The sequence below is a fragment of the Cervus canadensis genome, chromosome 9 (genome assembly GCF_019320065.1).
Source record: "Cervus canadensis isolate Bull #8, Minnesota chromosome 9, ASM1932006v1, whole genome shotgun sequence".
Classification (NCBI taxonomy): Eukaryota; Metazoa; Chordata; class Mammalia; order Artiodactyla; family Cervidae; genus Cervus; species Cervus canadensis.
The window spans coordinates 34,901,264-34,922,567 of record NC_057394.1 but is presented as its reverse complement, the minus strand read 5'-3'; the positions used below and the strand labels follow the sequence as shown (position 1 = coordinate 34,922,567).

The window sequence follows — 21,304 nt, the reverse complement described above, 5'->3', positions numbered from 1 at the left end:
TATGCAAAATCACTGCTTTATAAAGATAGTATTTTGTAAGCTGTATTTTATTTTCTAAAAACATAAATCTAACTTTATGTATGATTTCTGTAACCACATACACAAAATCAGACACAAGGATAGCTCAATTTCACACTGATGATAAAGAAGGGAATCTAAACCCAGTTACATTTTTGAAACATTAACCATTCTCTCATAATTTCTTTCTGAAGCCCCTCTATGTACATAACACTATACATAACTATGTACTGACAAAGATTACAGTCATTTCTACTTATATAATATATAAGAAAAAATTTACAGCCAAATTAATTTCAATAAAATTAAAAAACTGTTTTCCCCATTACTGCTTAGCTTGAAAATAAAGCTTCATACCTTAAAGTTTTATTTTCTTATAGAACAGAACTACAGTTTCCTTGAGTTTTAGCAATATCAAAAACGCTTACAAATTTCGAAATAGTAAATTTGACAGTTAAGGAGTTACCAGTATTTGAAAAGGAAACTGACAGTATATACACACTGAACATTTTAAATTAAATTTCTTTGTTATTCTCTATAGATCTTTAGCTATAACTAATTTTTCTAACAATGGGGCAAACTTAAACTATTGCTCTGTAATAAACTTTGAAAAATGTCATGTTAAATACCAAAATACCCTGCATTAAACATTAAAAATGGGTAGAAAAAATATTTTTAAATATGTCTCTAGATACAGGAAAAAACATAAGCAGCATCAATTCTATGAAACACCAAGAATAATATAGCTTATGATTACTATAGATAGAAATATGCCAATTTAATGTTAACAGAAGAGTTAAATATTATTAACACAGTGTCAATCATTTTCAAACTAAGATTATATAAACTAAGCTTCACCTTTAAAATGTAACAAAATGAGACACATTTCAAATATGAACATGTTCTTATCCATTTGCCCTATTTTCCAATTGATTTACTAAAGCAGATAATATAAATCACTCTAAAAAGTATATGAGACACTTTCTAACTACACAAAAGAATTGCAAATATTAAAATAACAATAATATTAAGCTGTATTACCATCTTCTAATTCCTATGGTCTGCCTAAGATATTATTTCTTTCAGAAAAGATATTATTTCTTTAGCTTCTCATAAATTCAATCTTTTTAGAGACCTTTCTGTACATAAACACAGAAGGCCTACAAGCAATCACACATAGAAAGTACATCAGGCAAACTCAACTTTAGTTACCATTTATACTATCAGGTTACCAGGTTCTAAAATACTCTGTATCCCATGGACTAAAATAATTTTTCTTACGTAATTAAGTCACTCATTTATTCATCAAAGATTTTTTATTATCTTCAGTGTCACAGATGCTGGGTATCACAGATATAATGACAAAGACACAGATTTCATTCAAATTCAGTCCACCAGGAAAGACAGAACAGAAACAAAGAATTGCAATATGTTCTGATAAATGTTGTAAAGGAAATCTGTACATACTGTATCTTGACGGATGAAAAGTAATCAAATCAACTTGGTGAACTAAAGAAGTTTCAAAGAATGAGAAAAGGTTTGCCAAGAGAGAAAGAAGAGAAAAGAGGGCATTCCAGGTAAAAGGAATAGGATTTATAAAAGCAGGAAGACATCAACAATGTTACTATATGGTCATTAAAAAAAAACAGCTGAAATGGATGGAGTATAAGGTTATCAGGCAGAGAGTAGTAGGAAACGAGTTTGGAGATGAATATACAAAAGAGATAATTAATGACTTTTGATACTATTAAGCCTCACTGCAGAGAGTGATGAGAAGTCCATGAAATATTGTCAATTAGTTGACAAAGACACATTAAATAACCAACTTCAGGCACAGGTCCTAGGAACACTTGGACAAATATTATGACACCATCTCTGACTCAGGAAGCTTACAGTCTAATGACTGATAAAGAGTTTACACAAAACTCAAGAAGAAATTATTCCAGTATGCTGAGAGAAAATTGAGCATATTGGAGGGGCAGGTAGCAAATCTTGAAGGTGGGGAAGTAAGGAGTTCCCTTCAGAAAGTTACAGGTAATCCATTTAAGAACCTAAGATTATTATTATCTTTTGGGCCAGTAATTACATATCCAGAAATCTGTCCTAAGGAAAACTGAAATTTTTTTTTAAAGATTTCAGCTCAAAAATGTTAAGAACTTGTAATTATAACAAAATATTTAAAACAATCCAAAAAGAAGAAGAGTTAATAAAAAACTATGGTATCTTCTCTCAGAGGAAAAATAGTAAGCCATTGAAACAAAATTTATGAAGAAAAAAAGTGCTTCTGTGCTATTTAAATTAGCAATGACAAAACGTCATTCATCAACATTTTACAAAAATTAAAAATAATACAAGGCAGGTGGTGCTAGAGGAAAACACCACTCATATATTAGTCTTGAGAAGATAAATTCCCATAATACTTAAAAAATTATTTGAAATACATGTTAAAATTTAAAACAGGTACACTCTCTGGCCCGCATATTCTATCACTGGTAAGCTCTACTATATAAATAAAAATTCCACTACATATGGCTACAAGTTAAAGAATATTTATTATAGCAAAATCCACAAAATGCTGAAAATAATCTTGATGACCATCAATAAAATAATAGTTGAATAATCTGTGGTATAGACAGATTATGAAATGTTATGCAGCTATTAAACAGAATGGGGCAGGTCCATACTCACTGATATAGTACATGTTCATGCTGTATTGTAAAGTGGGGAAAAGATGCTGCAAACAACTGTATATTTAATACAGTATCACTTCTGTAAGTAAACTGCCTAAACTTTTACATAAGTGTTGATATCTGCACATGACTCTATTTCAATGGAGTAGGATACAGAGATATACCTGGTAGGCTAAACCTCATTTGCTTCATAAAAGAGAATGGGGAGGCAAGGAAAAAAACTGCTAGAAAATTTTTTAAATGTATATACCATAACATTAAGCAAATATATAAAATAAAATTCAGTCAGTGATTATAACTGGAAATGTATAAAACCTGACTAGCAGATGACCAAGAATTAAAGTAATAATTCAATTAAAGGCTATGTTTTTAGAAAACCTTTAACCTAAATTCCTATAATACTTTAATATGGTATTGCAATAAGGCACAGAAAAATTTATGCTGCAATCATCAAGGGGAAAAAACAGCATACCAATATACATCACAGTATGAAATGATATAAAATATCTAAACAAAAAAAAATATACATAGAAAAACTTCAAGTATACCAAAATTCTAAGGCAGTTATCTTTGGATGAAAATTTACATTGGTATTTTTTCTTACTCATGTTTTCTAGGTGTGTCATAATATTTTGATTTAAAAAGGGACTTTAATGTGCATAGCATTATATCAGCTGATACTGGATTCAATAGGTCAGATCAAGAAAACAATGGCTTTTGAGGCTTAAAAGTCAATAGCAATGACTTTTCAACCCCCTTGAAACTGGAGCGACTATAACACATTTATTTTTACATTCTAATTTGTAAGCATGGGAAACTGATTTTTTCCTAATCAAAATGGAATCACTTTATTTTATAGAAGATGTAGTGGGTTTTGTTAATAATAATCAAAATTTGTGATGAGCATCCCAAGTCGTGAGGAAAGCAACCAAGTAGAAGCCAGAGCAGGAAAAGAATCAAATGCAAAGAGAACAGAAGTTTATTAAACAGCCCACCACCATCACTAGCACCCTCATCATCACCATCCTTACCACCAGCAAATGTTTCCCTAGAGCTGAGTAAATATGTCAGGTATTTTCATGCACATCACTTAATCCTTGTCCTGACTTAAGTAAGGACAGTTGCAATCCTCATTTTATTTTTTTTTGTTTGTTTTTTTTTTTTCATTTATTTTTATTAGTTGGAGGCTAATTACTTTACAATATTGTAGTGGTTTTTGCCATACATTGACATGAATCCTCATTTTAAAGGTAAGGAAACTGAGATTCAGAGTGGTTATACTCCAAGTAAAAGTTAAGAAGCCAGGATATGAACCAAAGTCTAACTTCAGTACCTATACTCTCAACCACCATGCAATATAGTTAGGCTAATTATAAAACGTAAAAGATGGCACTGTAAGTAACATGTCCAGACTGTACGCATAAAACAGGACTGTCCCAGGCAAACGGGAGGCATAAAACGGGACTGTCCCGGGCAAAGGACGTAACATGTTTACCAACAGTTCACAATCATGAAACTTTGATTTGACATTTGGTGGGGTGGGGAGAACGAAAGGTAGACAGCATTATTTGAGCATAGCTTTCCTTCCAACAGAGCGCTGAGAAGGAATATAAAGATAAGAGCACTGATATAATCACCCAGGAGACCTGATGACTTAAGAGTTCTGCTAAAAATCAAACTGAACAAGCACTCTACTTGTTAAACCAGTCTCAGAGACTTAAATATCAATCAACTCTGTTCTGTCTCATCTAAAACACAAACTCAAAATTATCACAAACACCACTGGAATAAAATCTGTAAATGAATACTATCAGTACCTAAGAATATATATGTAAGAAAAGTATTACCTGGAAGAGTAATAGCATAAAAACAAAGACAAAGTTCCAACATTATCAAAAAGTAGTGACCACACTGCTCTTGGGGGTTTCAATAGCAACAGAAGAGTTTGTGTTATAGATAGCAGCTAAACCACATCAACAGGCCTGAGGTTAATGAGTAAGGCTTTAATACTAGAGCTAGGTCCAAAAATTTTGATCAACTTCAAAACAGCTAACAAAAACTTGGTAAGCAGGATGAGACAGATAAATCAAGTAAGATAATTTAACTTAATCTAATCCCAAAAGCCTGAAATTTAAACACAGGTAAAGCCAACTACTAACAAGCCTAATTACCAAGAGACTGCTTTTAGTTATCTAAAAAGCATCAAGTAGAAGCCGAGGTTGGGGGGGCGGGGGGGCGGGGTGGTGGTGATGCGGGCTGCTGCCAACTATACACGTGTGGCAGTTGGAACACTAAAACTTTATTTGACGTTCCTGTTCCTCACGAGGACAAAACAAGGCTAACGATCCTCACTGGCAGTGTGCCAAACAGAAATTCTAGGATGCTGTATATGCGCCTCAGATCTGTACTGAAGACCCTCAGGCAGGCGGAAAGCAGGAGGCCCAGGCGATTCTGAGGGTGAAGGTCCACGGAACAAATTTTGAACATTACCACCCTAGAGTAGCAGTTCTCATACTCTGGCACCCTCAGAATCACCTGGAAAGCTTGCTGAAACAGACAGAATAATCTAATTTCCATAAATATTTAATAAAGGAGTTTTTTTAAACTTGAAAGGGTTAGAGTATATGTTTTAAAGGTCCGTGATACATCTTAAAATATATGCAAAAGAATATTCTGCAATCACAAAGTTTTGTTGAATAACCAGTGCATAATCAATATTCTTTTATTGCTTCTGATATACAGAAATATACTGTACCAAGAGAATATATTTTGACAGAGGAAGGTAAAAAATTACTAAGATACACATTAGGCAAGTAATTAAATGTCATCATACGGATTTGCTATACTTAGGTTGAAACATAGGCAAGTGGGGGTTTTGTAGGTGATTTTGTATGATTCAATCTAACATCTCCAAAAAAAGAAAAAAACAGGTGGTAAATCCATCACGATACTTAACCTTGAGTAAATCACACTATCAATATAAAAGGAATTATTACTTAATTACCATGCATCAGAACTTAAATTTTACCACATTCTCTACAAAACATTTACTATGCAACCGTCCCATACATTTATATAACATAAACAACAGTATATATTTACATTAGTCTCATTAAAATATCATTTAATGGCAATGACTTTATGTAAACAAAGCCAAACTAACAACAAATATTCACTGGATCAATTCCTCAACATTGCTTATTAGACACTATAAAGGACAATTTTCAAGTTCTAAGCAGATGTTTTTGACCTGAGTTTTCATTAAAAAGAATTTACTATGTGTGCTACACATTTTATACTTACCCCCTTTTATATTATAAAAATGGAATGCCTAAAAAGTCTGTAATGATGGTTCAATGAGTAAAACGTTTTATCTCCTGTATCAAACAGCATGCCATTCTAATAAATATTAAAATATACAGTATCACTAAATATTTCTAATTAAGATTTTACCTAACAGAGAAATAAAATCACAGACCTTCGTAACAATATGTCTTAATTCTGCAAAGAAAAGAATCTATTGGACAACAATAACTTCAGTAATACTTATATTTATCTCTGCTTGTTGAATATATACTAAAATATTTATAATCACTGTTAAACATATTTTTCAGGCTGAGAAATGGTCAAGAACAACAGGGAAAAAATAAATATCTATCTTTGCAATTAAAACCTGCAGACCCTCTAACTTACCCTTCTTGTACATAACGAGAATAAGCTTTTTTCCAGAAAGATACATAAAAGCGTAATTATATAGTAAACTGGAAGGAAGAGTGGTAAGACCATGTCCAAATGATAGTGATTGTAAATGAGTAAGAAAGCAGAACTTAAAATACTAATTTGGCATTCATAGTTAAGTAGATGCATCTAAATATGAGTGAAGGAGAGTTCTTAGAATTTGGTTTTTTTTTTCTAAAGGTTGCCATTGATAATAGTTTTTGATGCCTGTCATATGGCACAATTCTTAACATGGGTGACTTACACCATAGACACACTACTTAAATAAATGTATGTATTAGCACAACTGTAAAACCCGAAATATTTTCACATCACTTTCATAAGTTACTAGAATGTTACTAATTTTAATTTCTTACCAAATCAGCCTATTTTATTAACTTCTAAGTGGTCTCAGTGTAAGAAAATGGATTTTCATACATATTTTCTCTGCAGCTACATCTTACCTCTTCCTTCATCTAATCTGTGTCTCCTGATTACACGTTGCCGTTTCTCTTCTTGGCGTAACTGAAGGTGTTCTTCAATGTTAACCCCGGGCACTGGGACAGCTGGATGATGACAATCAATCAATTAGTTTCATAATAGATATGACAGAACTAAATGAAATTCAAGAGAATAAGCTAACAAAAACATTGCCTAAAACACAAATGATTTTTACTGCAAGAATTTTAGCAAAAAAGCAACTCATCCCTTAATCAACGACAAATTGTCAGTTACCAAACAAGCAGTATCGCATAATCAACTATTACCTTAGTTCTTTAACACGTCTACAAGGAATCATTTAAACTATCAGAATTACTACCTAACAGAAGATCTAAAGGTATCATCTCTTTCACTGCGTCAAGAATTCCTCTTTGTCTTGCCTCTTGACCATCCAATTCTCTTGCACAAGCCTTGCAACATCCACATACAGCACAGCCAGATTCTCCAGAACCACAACCACAGATCCTAAAAACAAATAAATTAATTATTAGCTGGAGTCCTTCTGTTTCCTAAAAACTCCATAACATCTTTTCTGCATTTTTAAGATTAGCTTAAATGAGTCTGCAATGCAATCACCGCTTCAGAAGACCAGAATTTGTCAATTTTAAAGAAAAGGTATGAATAGATGAATAATTAAAAGGTATGAATCGATACTAAAAACATCTAATAGGCATAATGAATATATTTCTACAGAAAATACAAATGGATTCTGCTGTCTTCAAAGCTTCTATTAACAGTCTTTTAGAAGTTTTCATAGTGAGGCACCAGCAGCTTTGGTACTAAACGGAGAGCAAATAAACAACATTGCTATCTCCCAGACAAGTTACAGGAGGTGTGGGCAACCTTCAGGGAGTGAGCTCAGCCTGCCAGCTTCATGCATTCTGTCTCCTTACCCCTTCCTTTCCTTTACAGGCCATCATCTCCCATTCTCTCCTTTCACAAACATTACACATATTTTGTAATATTTGAAGTCATTTGTAATAGCAGTTTTCTGCATGTTTATTCCTAGGCTGACATTATTCACGTATTTATTTCTGCTTCACTAATAAAGAAATTACTCTATGTGGTTAGATACTGTCCATTTAAATCTATAAAAAACTATTGGAAACTGACAGTATATTTCTGGGAAAAAGTATATAAAGAATAAGAATTAACTTCAAGAAGGGCCAAAGAATTCAGAAATTAATTTATGATATTTATCAACTGCTTAAGTTCAGAGATTGGGAACACTTAATTTTAAATGGAAATATAGCTTGGGAGAAATCCAGAAAGCTAAATTTCAATCCCAATTAAAAAAAAAACAACACAGAATCTTTCTTTTATCCAAATTAAATTTTAAAATAAACAAGTTAGGGGTTTAAACAGAGTAAACAGACCCAAACATAAATTTTCTAGAAGAAATATTATCCTTTAACAAAGAAAGCCAAAATATTTTTTAACACAGGCTAAAAATGCAAAGAAAATTTATTCTTAAAAAATCATAATATTCCAACAGCCTAAAAGAAACAGCCTATTATACACACATGATCTAATTAACTATGTTAAGAAGAAGAAGAAGTGAAGTCCTCAGTCGTGTCCGACTCTTTGCGACCCCGTGGACTATAGACCCCGTGGACTATAGCCTAACAGGCTCCTCCGACCATGGGATTCTCCAGGCAAGAATACATGTTAGGCCAAGTTATAAACCCAGAAATATAGAAAATCCAGACACTAGTTGGGAAGAAGCACCTAAGTACTAACAAGGTGTCAAATAAGGAAGCCAGAGACCAAGAAGTGGCTAGTCTCACTCTTGAGTTTTTCTTCAAAAGATTCCCCCTACTTCACAAAAATGGCTAATTATCATAAATAATCTGATCTTAGAAAGATAAGATCTATCATAATACAAAGATGTATGATAATTAATTTCATCTCCCAAAGGATAGCCCACTGTATTAGCTATAAACAACACTCAAAATTCTATCCAACATTTTGGGGGAAAACTGCATTCTGATTCTGAGAAATCCACATAATAACTTTAAAATGATAATACAACAGAATCCGGGGCAGGGGAGGGGGGAGACCCAACAAGAATAAAAAGGATAACTATAACAAGCATAATGCAACTTTAGAAGTGACAGTTCCTAGAACTTCTAAAGTTGGAATAGTTTGTTAATTAAAAAGAAAACTACATGACATTAATTGAGTATTCATCATGATCTTTGATAATTCCACATAGAAAAAACTCATATTCAACACAAATTAATAGATATTTGGCCATAAAGAAGTCTTAGGCACAGATCCATGCATTAAAGAAATTCATGACCTGTTTTTAAATTATAGTTTAAGTCAGAGAAAGATAAACATATGATACCAATTTTATGTGGAATATAAAAAAAAGGCTACAAATTAACTTATCTACAAAACAGAAACAGAATTATAGATACAGAAAATAAACTTATTGGGGGGTAAGGAGAAGAGGGATAAATTAGAAGATTGGGATTGACACATACATACTACTACATATAAAACATAACTAACTAACAAGGACCTACTGTATAGGGAATTCTACTCAAAACTCTAAAAGCCTATATGAAAAGAGAACCAAAGGAGTGGATATGTACAGATTCACTCTGCTGTACAAATGAAACTCACAAAACGTTATAAATCAACTATACTCCAATTAAAATAAACAAAATCTGAATAAGTAGAAAAACACATCATGTTACTGAATGGAATTATTTAATACCATAAAAATCAATTCTAAAACTACTCAGTTCAGTTCAGTCACTCAGTCATGTCCGACTCTGCAACCCCGCGGACCGCAGCGCCAGGCCTCCCTGTCCATCACCAACTCCCGGAGTTTAGCCAAACTCATGTCCATCGAGTCAGTGATAACATCAATTAAAGTTATATTTTAATTGATTATCTAAGAATAGTCCCAAATGATACTAAAAAAGACACTGAGAGGAGCTAACCTTACTATACAAAATATAAACCACATAATATTAGCATAAGACTGGATCGATAAACATTGGAAGTCTGAGAAAATACGTTGCGATATATAAGGGAATATAATAAATGATAAATCTGGTAGCCAATTCAAATGTAATGACTGTAGAATTGACTACATAATCTGTAAGAAAATAAAGTTGGATATCTACCCCACATCAAAACCATTTCTATTGACATTAAAATCTAAGGAAATAAAACAGGTTTTAGAAGAATATTTAAGGTATCATATAATCAACTAGAAATTGAGACACCTTTCTAGTCTAGATAGAAAATTCAAAAATTTCAAAGACATAAATATTTGCTTATAAAAAATGTTAAGTGCTTCTGAATAATAGAATATAGGCTAACTTAGCTAAATAATCATCAGTAAATTGGGAAACACTATTTGCAGAGAAAACAGAAAATGGTTAATACTAAGACTATTCAGAGAACACCTTCCAATTGTTAACACAGGCAAAGATTTTAAAGGAAAAACTCACAGAAGATCATATTTAAAAAGCCAGGAAAAATATGAGTCATAGAAATATAAATGAAAATAATGATGTGATATCACTTCACATCCACTGAGCTGACAACATTAAAGAATCATATGAGCCACTATGGCAGTACTTCAAAAGTGTGCCTTCTTCTGCTATTAGTGAAAACAGAAACCATTCATCTTTTTAAAGAAATAACCAGCAAGGTAATCAGAACTGAAAGAGATACATGAACCCAAATGTTCATTGCAGCACTGTTTACAATAGCTAGGACATGGAAGCCACCTAGATGTCCACTGGCAGATGAATGGATAAGGAAGTTGTGGTACATATACACAATGGAATATTACTCAGCCATAAAAAAGAATGGATCTGAGTCAGTTCTAATGAGGTGGATGAAACTGGAGCCTATTATACAGAGTGAAGTAAGTCAGAAAGAGAAACACCAATACAGTATATTAATGCATATATATGGAATTTAGAAAGACGGTAACAACAACCCTGTATGCAAGACAGCAAAAGAGACATAGATGTAAAGAACAGACTTTTGGACTCTGTGGGAGAAGGCAACGGTCGGGACCATACAAGAGAAAAGCATTGAAACGTGTATATTATCATATGTAAAACAGATAACCAGTGCAAGTTCGATGAATGAAGCAGGCACTCAAAGCTGATGCTCTGGTACAACCCAGAGGGATGGGGTGGGGAGGAAGGCGGGAGGGGGCTTCCGGATGGTGGGTCACACGTACACCCATGGCTGATTCATGTCAGTGTATGGCAAAAACCATCACCATATTGTAATTAGCTTCCAATTAAAATGAATTAATTAATTAAAACAAAACAAAAACGACCATCAAAAACAAAACAAAAACCAATACTTTTTAAACAAGCAATAATAGTCCTGGGGATACACTCCACAGAAACAGATTCATCAATATATAAAAACCTATGTAAATTTTTTTGTGAAACAAAAATTTAAGTAATAAAATGAACTGAGGATTTGAGGGGGGAAAATAATAGAGGCTTAAACAAATTAAATGAAAGAGAAGCACCTTAAATAAAATAAGAATGACTTAGAAATTATTATAATAGAAAATAAGTAGAATTGTAGGTGTATGCCAAGACGCTTTGTAAGAAACAACAGAACAGAATACACTCTAGCACAACCTTGGAAAGGCTTTGGCACGTTCTCTCTCGAGCCTCACGCGCCCGCTTACCCGCCAGGGACTCTGTCCGGACGCCCGCTGCTGACGCAGCTGGCCCCGTAGCCCGTGCAGTCTCCGCACACGGTGCACACCATGCACTGCTCCAACTTCCACTTGTGCATGCCCGGGGGGCACATCACGGACTTCTCGTCCTTCTCGTCCAGCTCCTCTTCCAGGTCCTCATCCATTGCTGTTGCCATATTTTCAACTCCAAACCCTATGCAAAAGATCAGTTCATCATTTTCATCTAATTATTCCCATGTCTAAAAAACTGGTAATTTACTTCCCCATTAAAAAAAATATGTAACACAAACTAATCCAAGTGAATATACACAGGTATGATAAAATATAAGAGCAACAAAAATAACATTTAATTTAGGAACCACCAATAAATGCTCTCTTCGTTTCCTTTCTGCAAAAAGAGGCAGTGATGGCAGGAGTATTTCTTAGTTGTAATTATCTGTCACTCATTAATTCTAATTTTTTTCTTGTTTCAGTCCCTCCTGTCCATCCTCACCACCAATACTTTCATTCAACAGACCAAAGAAAGTGTCCTAACCACATTCTAAGCCAAGACCTCCTACACTCATTGCTAGAGTCAATCAATATCCTCTCATTGCTAGAAATTAGCTTCTTAGAATATATATTTGACCCTATGACTTCACAAACTACAAACCTCTAATGCCTTTCCAAGGTCTTCAAAGGAACAAAACTGCTTAGCAAGATACAGTCAGTCACAAAACGGCTCCCAACTTCCTCCAAGTTCATTTCCTCTATGCAAATTACATTCCACCTGAATTCAAATTCCCTCTGCTTTCTGAACATCCTGTGCCCTTTCACAGGTTCAGGGCCTTTGCTCTTCTTTGCTCTACCTGTATCTCTTTATCTCATTTATCAGATGCCTCTTCCTATCTCATCTGGAGAGAAACTCCTTCAACTCAGCTCCAAGGTCATTTCCTATGAAAACACTTACAGTTTTTTCCGGTAAGTCATTATCTCTTCAAAGCCTGTAAATATCTCATTTAAAGCTTATTTGTGTTAGAAATCATTCAACTATTTTTTTAATTAAACACCAACTATGCCCGCAGACATTCCTTTATGGCAGAATCAACTAACTTTCTGTAAAGGGCTAGGTTGTAAATAATTTAGGCTTTGGGGGCTACATAAGTCTATGTCAGGCTTCTAAAAAAATCAGTTCAGTAAAGTCGCTCAGTCTTTTCCAACTCTTTGCGACTCCATGGACTATAGCACACCAGTCTTCCATGTCCAAAACCAACTTCTGGAGCTTACTCAAACTCATGTCCATCAAGTTGGTGATGCCATCCAACCATCTCATCCTCTGTCGTCCCCTTTTCTTCCTGCCTTCAGGCTTTCTAAGTATCAGGGTCTTTTCAAATGAGTTAGTTCTTTGCATCAGGTGGCCTACGTACTGGAGCTTCAGCATCAGTCCTTCCAATGAGTATTCAGGGTTGATTTCCAATAGGACTGACTGGTTTGATCTCCTTGCAGTCCAAGGGACTCAAGAGTCTTCTCCAACACCACAGTTCAAAAGCATCAATTCTTCAGCACTCAGCTTTCTTTATAGTCCAACTCTCACATCCATACATGACTGCTGGAAAAACCATAGCTTTGACTAGATGGACTTTGTCAGCAAAGTAATGTCTCTGCTTTTTAGTATGCTGTCTAGGTTCGTCATAGATTTTCTTCCAAGGAGCATCTTTTCATTTCATGAATGCAGTCATCATCTGCAGTGATTTTGGAGCCCAAGAAAATAAAGCCTGTCACTGTTTCCATTGTTCCCCCCATCTATTTGCCCTGAAGTGATGGCACCAGATGTCATGATCTTAGTTTTTGGAACACTGAGCTTTAAGCCAACTTTTTCACTCTCCTCGTTCACCTTCATCAAGATGCTCTTTAATTCCTCTTCATTTTCTGCCATAAGGGTGGTGTCATCTGCATATTTAAGGTTACTGATATTTCTCCCAGCAATCTTGATTCCAGCTTGTGAGTCATCCTTCCCAGCACACTCTGCATATAAGTTAAATAAGCAGGGTGACGTACCCCTTTCCCAATTTGGAAACAGTCTGCTGTTCCATGTCCAGTTCTGTTGCTTCTTGACCTGTATACAGATTTCTCAGGAGGCAGGTCAGGTGGTCTCGTATTCACACATCTTTCAGAATTTTCCACAGTTTCTTGTGATCCATAAAGTCAAAGGCTTTGGCATAGTCAATAAAGCAGAAGTAGATGTTTTTCTGGGAATTCCTTGCTTTTTCTTTTTTTTTTTTTAACGGTCTTTTTTTTTTTTTAGTTGGAGGCTAATTACTTCACAACATTTCAGTGGGTCTTGTCATACATTGACATGAATCAGCCATGGAGTTACATGTATTCTTGCTTTTTCTATGATCCAATGGAAGTTGGCAATTTGACCTCTGGTTCCTCTGCCTTTTCTAAATTCAGCTTGAACCTCTGAAGTTTTTGGTTCACGTACAGTTGAAGCCTAGCTTGGAGAATTTTTGAGCATTACTTTGCTAGTGTGTGAGATGAGTGCCATTGTGTGGTAGTTTGAGCATTCTTTGGCATTGCCTTTCTTTGGGACTGGAATGAAACTGACCTTTTCTAGTCCTGTGGCCACTGCTGAGTTTTCCAAATTTACTAGCATATTGAGTGCAGCACTTTCACAGCATCACCTTTTAGGATTTGAAGTAGCTCAGCTGGAATTCCATCACCTCCACTAGCTTTGTTCATAGTGATGTTTTCTAAGGCCCACTTGACTTCGCATTCCAGGATATCTGGCTTTAGACAGGTGATCACATCATAGTGGCTGTCTAGGTCATGATGATCTTTTTTGCATATTTCCTCTGTGCATTCCTGCCACCTCTTCTTAATATCTTCTGCTTCTGTTAGGTTCACACCATTTCTGTCCTTTATTGAGCCCACCTTTGCATGAAATGTTCCCTTGGTATCTCTAATGTTCTTGAAGAGATCTCTAGTCTTTCCATTCTATTGTTTTCCTCTATTTCTTTGCAATGATCACTGAGGAAGGCTTTCTCATCTCTCCTTGCTATTCTCTGGAACTCTGCATTCAGATGGGTATATCTTTCCTTTTCTCCTTTGCCTTTTCCTTCTCTTCTTTTCTCCGCTATTTGTAAGGCCTCCTCAGACAACCATTTTGCCTTTTTGCATTTCTTTTTCTCGGGGATGGTTTTGATTACCACCTCCTATACAATGTCAAGAACTTCTGTCCATAGTTCATCAGGCACTCTGTCTGTCAGATTTAACCCCTTGAATCTATTTGTCACTTTTACTGTATAATCATAGGGGTTTGATTTAGGTCATACCTGAATGGTCCAATGGTTTTCCCTACTTTCTTCAGTTTAAGTTTGAATTTTGCAAGGAGTTCATGATCTGAGTCACAGACAGCTCCCGATTTTGTTTTTGCTGACTGTACAGAGCTTCTCCATCTTTGGCTGCAAACAATATAATCAATCTGATTTTGGTATTGACCATCTGGTGATGTCAATGTGTAGAGTCTTCTCTTGTGTTGTTGGAAGAGGGTATTTGCTATGACCAGTGCTTTCTCTTGGCAAAACTGTTAGCCTTTGCCCTGCTTCATTCTGTACTCCAAGGTCAAACTTGCCTGTTAATACAGTTATCTCTTGACTTCCTACTTCTGCATTCCAGTCCCCTATGATGAAAAGGACATATTTTTTTGCTGCTATTTCTGGAAGGTCTTATAGGTCTTCATAGAACTGTTCAACTTCAGCTTCTTCAGCATTACTGTTTAGGGCACAGACTTGAATTACTCTGATACTGAATGGTTTGCCTTGGAAATGAACAGAGATCATTCTGTCGTTTTTGAGATTGCATCCAAGTACTGCATTCGGACTCTTCTGTTGACTACGAGGGCTACTGCATTTCTTCTAAGGGATTCTTGCCCACAGTAGTAGATACAAAAGTCATCTTAATTAAATTCGCCTGTTCTAGTACATTTTAGTTCACTGATTTCTAAAATGTCAACGTTCACTCTTACCATCTCCTGTCTGACCACTTCCACTATACCTTGATTCATGGACCTAACATTCCAGGATCCCCTGCAATACTGTTTTTTATAGCATCAGACTTTACTTCCATCACCAATCATATCCACAACTCGGCACTGTTTTTGCTTTGGTTCCATCTCGTCATTCTTTCTGGAGTTATGTCTCCACTCTTCTCCAGTAGCATATTAGGCACCTATGACCTGGGGAGTTCATATTTCAGTGTCTTATCTTTTTTGCCTTTTCATCCTGTTCATGGGGTTCTCAAGGCAAGAATAATGAAGTGGTTTGCCACTGCCTTCTCCAGTGGAGTTCATTTTGTCAGAACTCTCCACCATGACCTGTCTGTCTGAGGTGGCTCTACACGGCATGGCTCATAGTTTTAAAAAATAACCTTTTATAAATATAATATACATCCTTAGTTTGAAGGGCCATACAGAAACAAGCCACTGAGAAGGCATCAGATTATGGTTTTCAAATCTCCGCTCTAGACATGGAGGACTATGATAATAAGCGACAATTATAAAGCTTGAAAGCTGGTAAGAAAAATAGACATTAATCAAATAACCATATTGAAAAGTATAAATATACAACTATGACAGAATTGTGAAGAACATAAAGTGCTAAAAGATCATAAAATGAAAGAGCAAATCTGTGGGAATCAAATAATTATCTTTTATGTTTGTCCTTCCAAGCAGACCTAGATTCTCAAACACAAGTTTGTATCTTATTTACTTCATCTCTTATTCTCAGTCCACGTTATTCTCTGATCACTTACACTTAAAAGACGTGGTACAGGTCTGTCTAATCAAAAAATGAACTCATAGGATATGTAATCTTTATTTTTAATTTTTGCCACTTCTAAGGTATGGACAGGTTGAGAAATTAGATGACCAAGACTGAATAACCATGTCAAGAGTTAGAATAAAGCAATCCTTAAGAAGTCATGTGCCATACTTTTAACAACAATAACTAAAATACGTTGAGCATTTACCCGACTCTACATGTATATTCCTTATTTAATCATCCCAGCAGTACTATAACTATCATGCTCAAATCAATCTCTTAAATTCAAAGCAATCTCAATCACAGTGACAAGTAAAAAAATTGATTCTAATTCTTATGGTAGACAAAGATCCCGATCTGACTATATAAAGCAAAAGTGTATAAAGAAAAAGAATGAAGAACTTGTCATCAATATTTAAAAATTAAATATAACAAATGAAACCATAAAAAAATGTAGATGATAAGCCACAGGTTGGTTAAAGACATTTCCAACGCATACACTAAATATACAAAATATTCCTACAAATCAATAAAGAAAAAGACAGGCAAATAAGAAAAGCTTGAAGAGAATCTAACTTGTTATTAATATCAAGGGAATGTAAATTACAAGAGAAAGTCAGCAATTATAATCCTAGTTAAATATCAAAAAAGGGGGGACTCATATTTTCACCAAAATGTACTAGCATGTTCACAGCAACACTAACATAACTCAAACTATAAACTATCTCAATGTCCCTAATACTAGAAAAGATCTTAAAACTGTAGCATAGTCACACAATGTTACACTATACAACAGTGAGCATGAACAATCTGTAACTAGCTGGTAACAACATGGAAGAATCTCATGAAGTTGAATGAAAAGAAATACACACAAATGAGCTCATACTACGTGATTCCACTTATATAGTGTATACAAAATATACACAAAAGTAAATGACATTGTTAGGTAGAGAGGTAGACAGTAACTGGAGAGGCACATGAAGGCAGGCTTCCTGGGGTACTGGTAATATTTCCTAATCTTGGTGCTGATTACATGAATGTGTTCATTCTGTGACAATTCAAGATGTGTACTTATTCTACGTAAATTTTTCTGCATGTATGTTATACTTCAATATAAAAAAAATTACAATGAAAAACCTTGTCATAGCCATCAAAAGAACAAAAGCACCCTGTTGATACTATTAGAGTGATATGGAAATGAGACTTTACTTGTAAGAATATACAGTGGTACAACCTCTCTCAAGAAAAATCTAGCACTGAAGCTGAAATGTACAACACAGAAGTTACACAGAGAAGAGTCTTCCACATTTTTGCCATGAAACATGAATAAAAGGAGGCTTTAAAATTATTTACAATAGTGAAAAATTAGAAATAAACTATCTATCAGCAGGAGAATGGATTAAGTGTGATATGTTAGTGGTATGGTTTATTACACAGCCATTAACATGAGTCATCTAGATCTGTATGTACCAGAATGGCTATATTTCGAACACAATCATGAGATAAAAAAAAAATAAATAGATTCACATTATAAGGTATCTTTCTATGCATAAAATATGAGCATGTAATATATAAAATATATAAAAACAAGTAAAAATAAAGGAACATGACTGAAAGGATATTAATCAAGGTTATGATCATGATTAATACTAGGCAGAGATGGAGTATAAAGTCTTAGAAGGGGAATGTGGGACACCTGAGTCTGAACTATAATCTCATCTATAAATATATTTTTTACTGAAAAATGATAAAATGCAGTAGATATACAATTTTTATACTGCAATATTATTTTCTATACTTTTCCTGTCTTTTTTTTTTAATCCTTTATTTCTTTGCAACCTGTATTCATTATTGATCTTACCCTACCAGTTTGCTTTCTTATGTATTACTTACTAACAGAGTGGATTTAATTTATATTAAGTAAAAAACAAGAACAACATAACAATTTCATTTTGGTTATTACAAAATTTAAATTCAGAACATAGGTATAAACATATTCCAAAATTTCATGAAAGAGTTTCAGAAAAATCAAGAAACAGCTTTGTTTAGCTCAGAACTCTTTATAAAATAAAACTTGAATTGACATTTATACAACATATAGAAAACTAAGCTGCTTCTCTCCTTTACGCCTAATCGGTGTCATCTAGATTTAGGGTTCACTAGTTCAGAAAGAAGGGGGGAAAATCCATTTAGGAATAACTAATTTCTGTTTTTGTTCTTCCCTCTTCTTTAATATCAATATGCTCTAGCAGACTTGCTATTTTAAAAATTAAAGTATTTTAAATACATATTTAAGGTCTTCCGACTCAGGGACTGAACATGGGTCTCCTGCATTGCAGGCAGATTCTTTACCATCTGAGTCACCAGGGAAGCCCATAAACAAGGTAGGAAAAAAATTAAGAGGGCTCCTGAAATCCAGATGAGCCTGACATCAAGAAGGTCCCAAGTGAATTAAACTTGTTTTTGTTAATTTATACAAATATTAACCCTCAAACCCATTCATGCTTTAAACACAGCTCAGTGCTTAATTCTAATAATATGTCTCTATTCCCTACTTTCCATCCACACAAAATTATGAAGAGAAAACCAGAAACTGTAGTGAAGACTATAGGGCAACACTGATAGTAGCCAGAAGTGAAAACTGAGAGTAAGAATGAGGTAGACACAATGATAACCAACAGATAAAAATCAAACAAGAAATTCACAAGAAGCACAGCAAAGGACTAACTCCTCTCATTCCCCTTCAACAGCCTGAGTCTTGGGGCAAAGCATACACTATATAAGGAGCACCTACAATTTCACTCTTGGTAAAGGGTCAAGTATTCCTACAGATATTCTTAGTTGTGAAGAATTCTTAGTTGTCAAGAACTGATTACATCACAGGCAGTACCTGCTGTTAAACAGGAAGATAATATTTGCAGATAGACTGCTGCCAAAAATTGTTATAATTGAAACATGGGGTATAAAAGGACTTAATAACAAAGAGTTTCAAAAATGCACTTTTCTGGGATAATTCAGTTACTAAAAATGCTAAATCAAAGAAGTATTAATAAGGAAACCATACAAGTAAAATAAGCTCATTTGCTCAGAAACCATAAGTCTAAAGTATACTGATTATTCCAGTGAGTGACAGACTGTCAAATAAAGAAAGAAATTTAGTAGCTTTCATAATTTATAAGTATAAAATCAAAAGCCACTTTAGTTGCAAAGAGTAAGATTCTTTACCATAGTGTTCTGGAAAACTGCTGAAAAGACAACACAAAATTTTATACCCACACACTAAACACCTACCTTTCCCACCTTGGCTCATGGCACCAGTGTCTCGTCCACACTGTCCTTTATTATTCACACCGAATGTCCAAACTTCTCCATTCTTCATTAAGACACACGTATGAGCTTTGCCCATAGCTACCTGAGTTACAAAATGGCCCTTCAAATCTGTTACCAAACCTAGAGGAAAGAAACAAACTTGGTAAGAACCAACTAAAAAGCCTTTCTGAGCCTAGTAGATCATCAGTAATATAAAATGACCACTGCAACGCCAAACTTTTCATTTCTGGGATAAAATGACCCCAAAATGGGAAATAGTGTCCAAAAGATGAGCAGGGTATCTGTAAGTTAATTTTTATAGTTCTGTAATGAAGTTTCAAAATCTTAAAATGTTCTCATCCAGACTTGGGACAAACCTTCACTCTGGCATTAGCTCTGGCCTGCTTCTCCTGAATGCCTGCTCTCAGTGGCAGCACCTCCAACAATGCTTAGGAGGGTTACTAGATTTCAAACCTTCCTGACCCGAGCACAAAGGAGTTTTTGAACCACATACTTTACTTGCTTTGACCCTTCTCAGCAAAACAGAGTAAAACACGCACCAGAGTATTCTGAAATAACATTGTTTCTACAGAAACCTGTGAGATTTTCCAAAGCACTTATTTTTTCAATCCTTTATAATCTACAATGCATTCTTCCACAACCCAACAGACAGCTAGCTCCTAAGTTTCACTTATTCACATATTACAATCATTCTACTTGCCATATCCAAGTGCCACCCATATTATCTTAATATTTTCACATCATTTTAAATTTGACTAAAGCATTTTAACCTTATCCAGTAGCATTAACAGTAAAAATTCAAAGATTGTGGAGTATTTCTAATATATACTAAAATAAAAACATTGTAAAGCTGAAATATTTGTTTTACTTAAATTACAAATAAAGCAATTCTCATATCACATTTGGAAAAGCTACTCTATACTATGAAGCTCGGATACCACTTCCTACGGGTGACCTTCCCTTTCACTAACTTAGGTCTTTTAATGAAGCATACTGCAAAAACTCCCATTTTTAGTTTTTAGCATACTTGAAAAAGACATGTGTATAAATAGAAATAGTATTTATTACTATTATTCATAGTACTAGCTGGCATGTCTTGAGCCCTTACATGTGCCAGGCTCTGCTGCAGGCATTTCATAAGAATTACCTCCTATTACTTTGTAAGAACCATATGATGCAGGTATTATCATTGGCTGCCTTTAACAGGTAGAAGAAAAATGAAAAGGAAAGCTCTGAAAAGTTACATAATTTATGCTAGTTAGCCAAATAAAAAGTGGTCATGCCAGGATCTGAGTCTGTATACATAACCATTAGATCTCTACTATTTAAGTTCTTTACCACATCCATCTGTCTCTCCGAGCCTCAAAAAGAAAGGGACATGTCTGTCTGGTCCACTAATGCTTGATGTATTGTTAGTTCTCAATAAATATTTGCTGAATAAATGCAGAAGTTTCCATCAGCCTTAGCCAAGAGGATTTTAGCAAGCAGCCATGAAATTAAAAGACGCTTGCTCCTTCGAAGAAAAGTTATGACCAACCTAGACAGCATATTAA

The 21,304-nt window shown here is 34.6% G+C and overlaps 1 protein-coding gene across 12 annotated transcripts in view; it reads right to left on the bottom strand.

Moving 5' to 3' along the window:
* MYCBP2 (MYC binding protein 2) overlaps nt 1–21,304 on the bottom strand; it is a 261,465-nt gene that overhangs the window by 162,956 nt on the left and 77,205 nt on the right. For all 12 annotated transcript variants that reach the window (XR_006271202.1, XM_043477949.1, XM_043477938.1 and 9 more), the window contains exons 14-17: nt 19,713–19,871; nt 11,611–11,815; nt 7,246–7,391; nt 6,890–6,991 (exon numbers count right to left, since the gene is read on the bottom strand). Coding sequence is in view for 11 of the 12 variants with exons in the window: in XM_043477949.1 (XP_043333884.1) it covers nt 6,890–6,991; nt 7,246–7,391; nt 11,611–11,815; nt 19,713–19,871 (612 nt within the window). In the remaining variant the exon portion in view is untranslated. The remainder of the gene's footprint in view (nt 1–6,889; nt 6,992–7,245; nt 7,392–11,610; nt 11,816–19,712; nt 19,872–21,304) is intronic.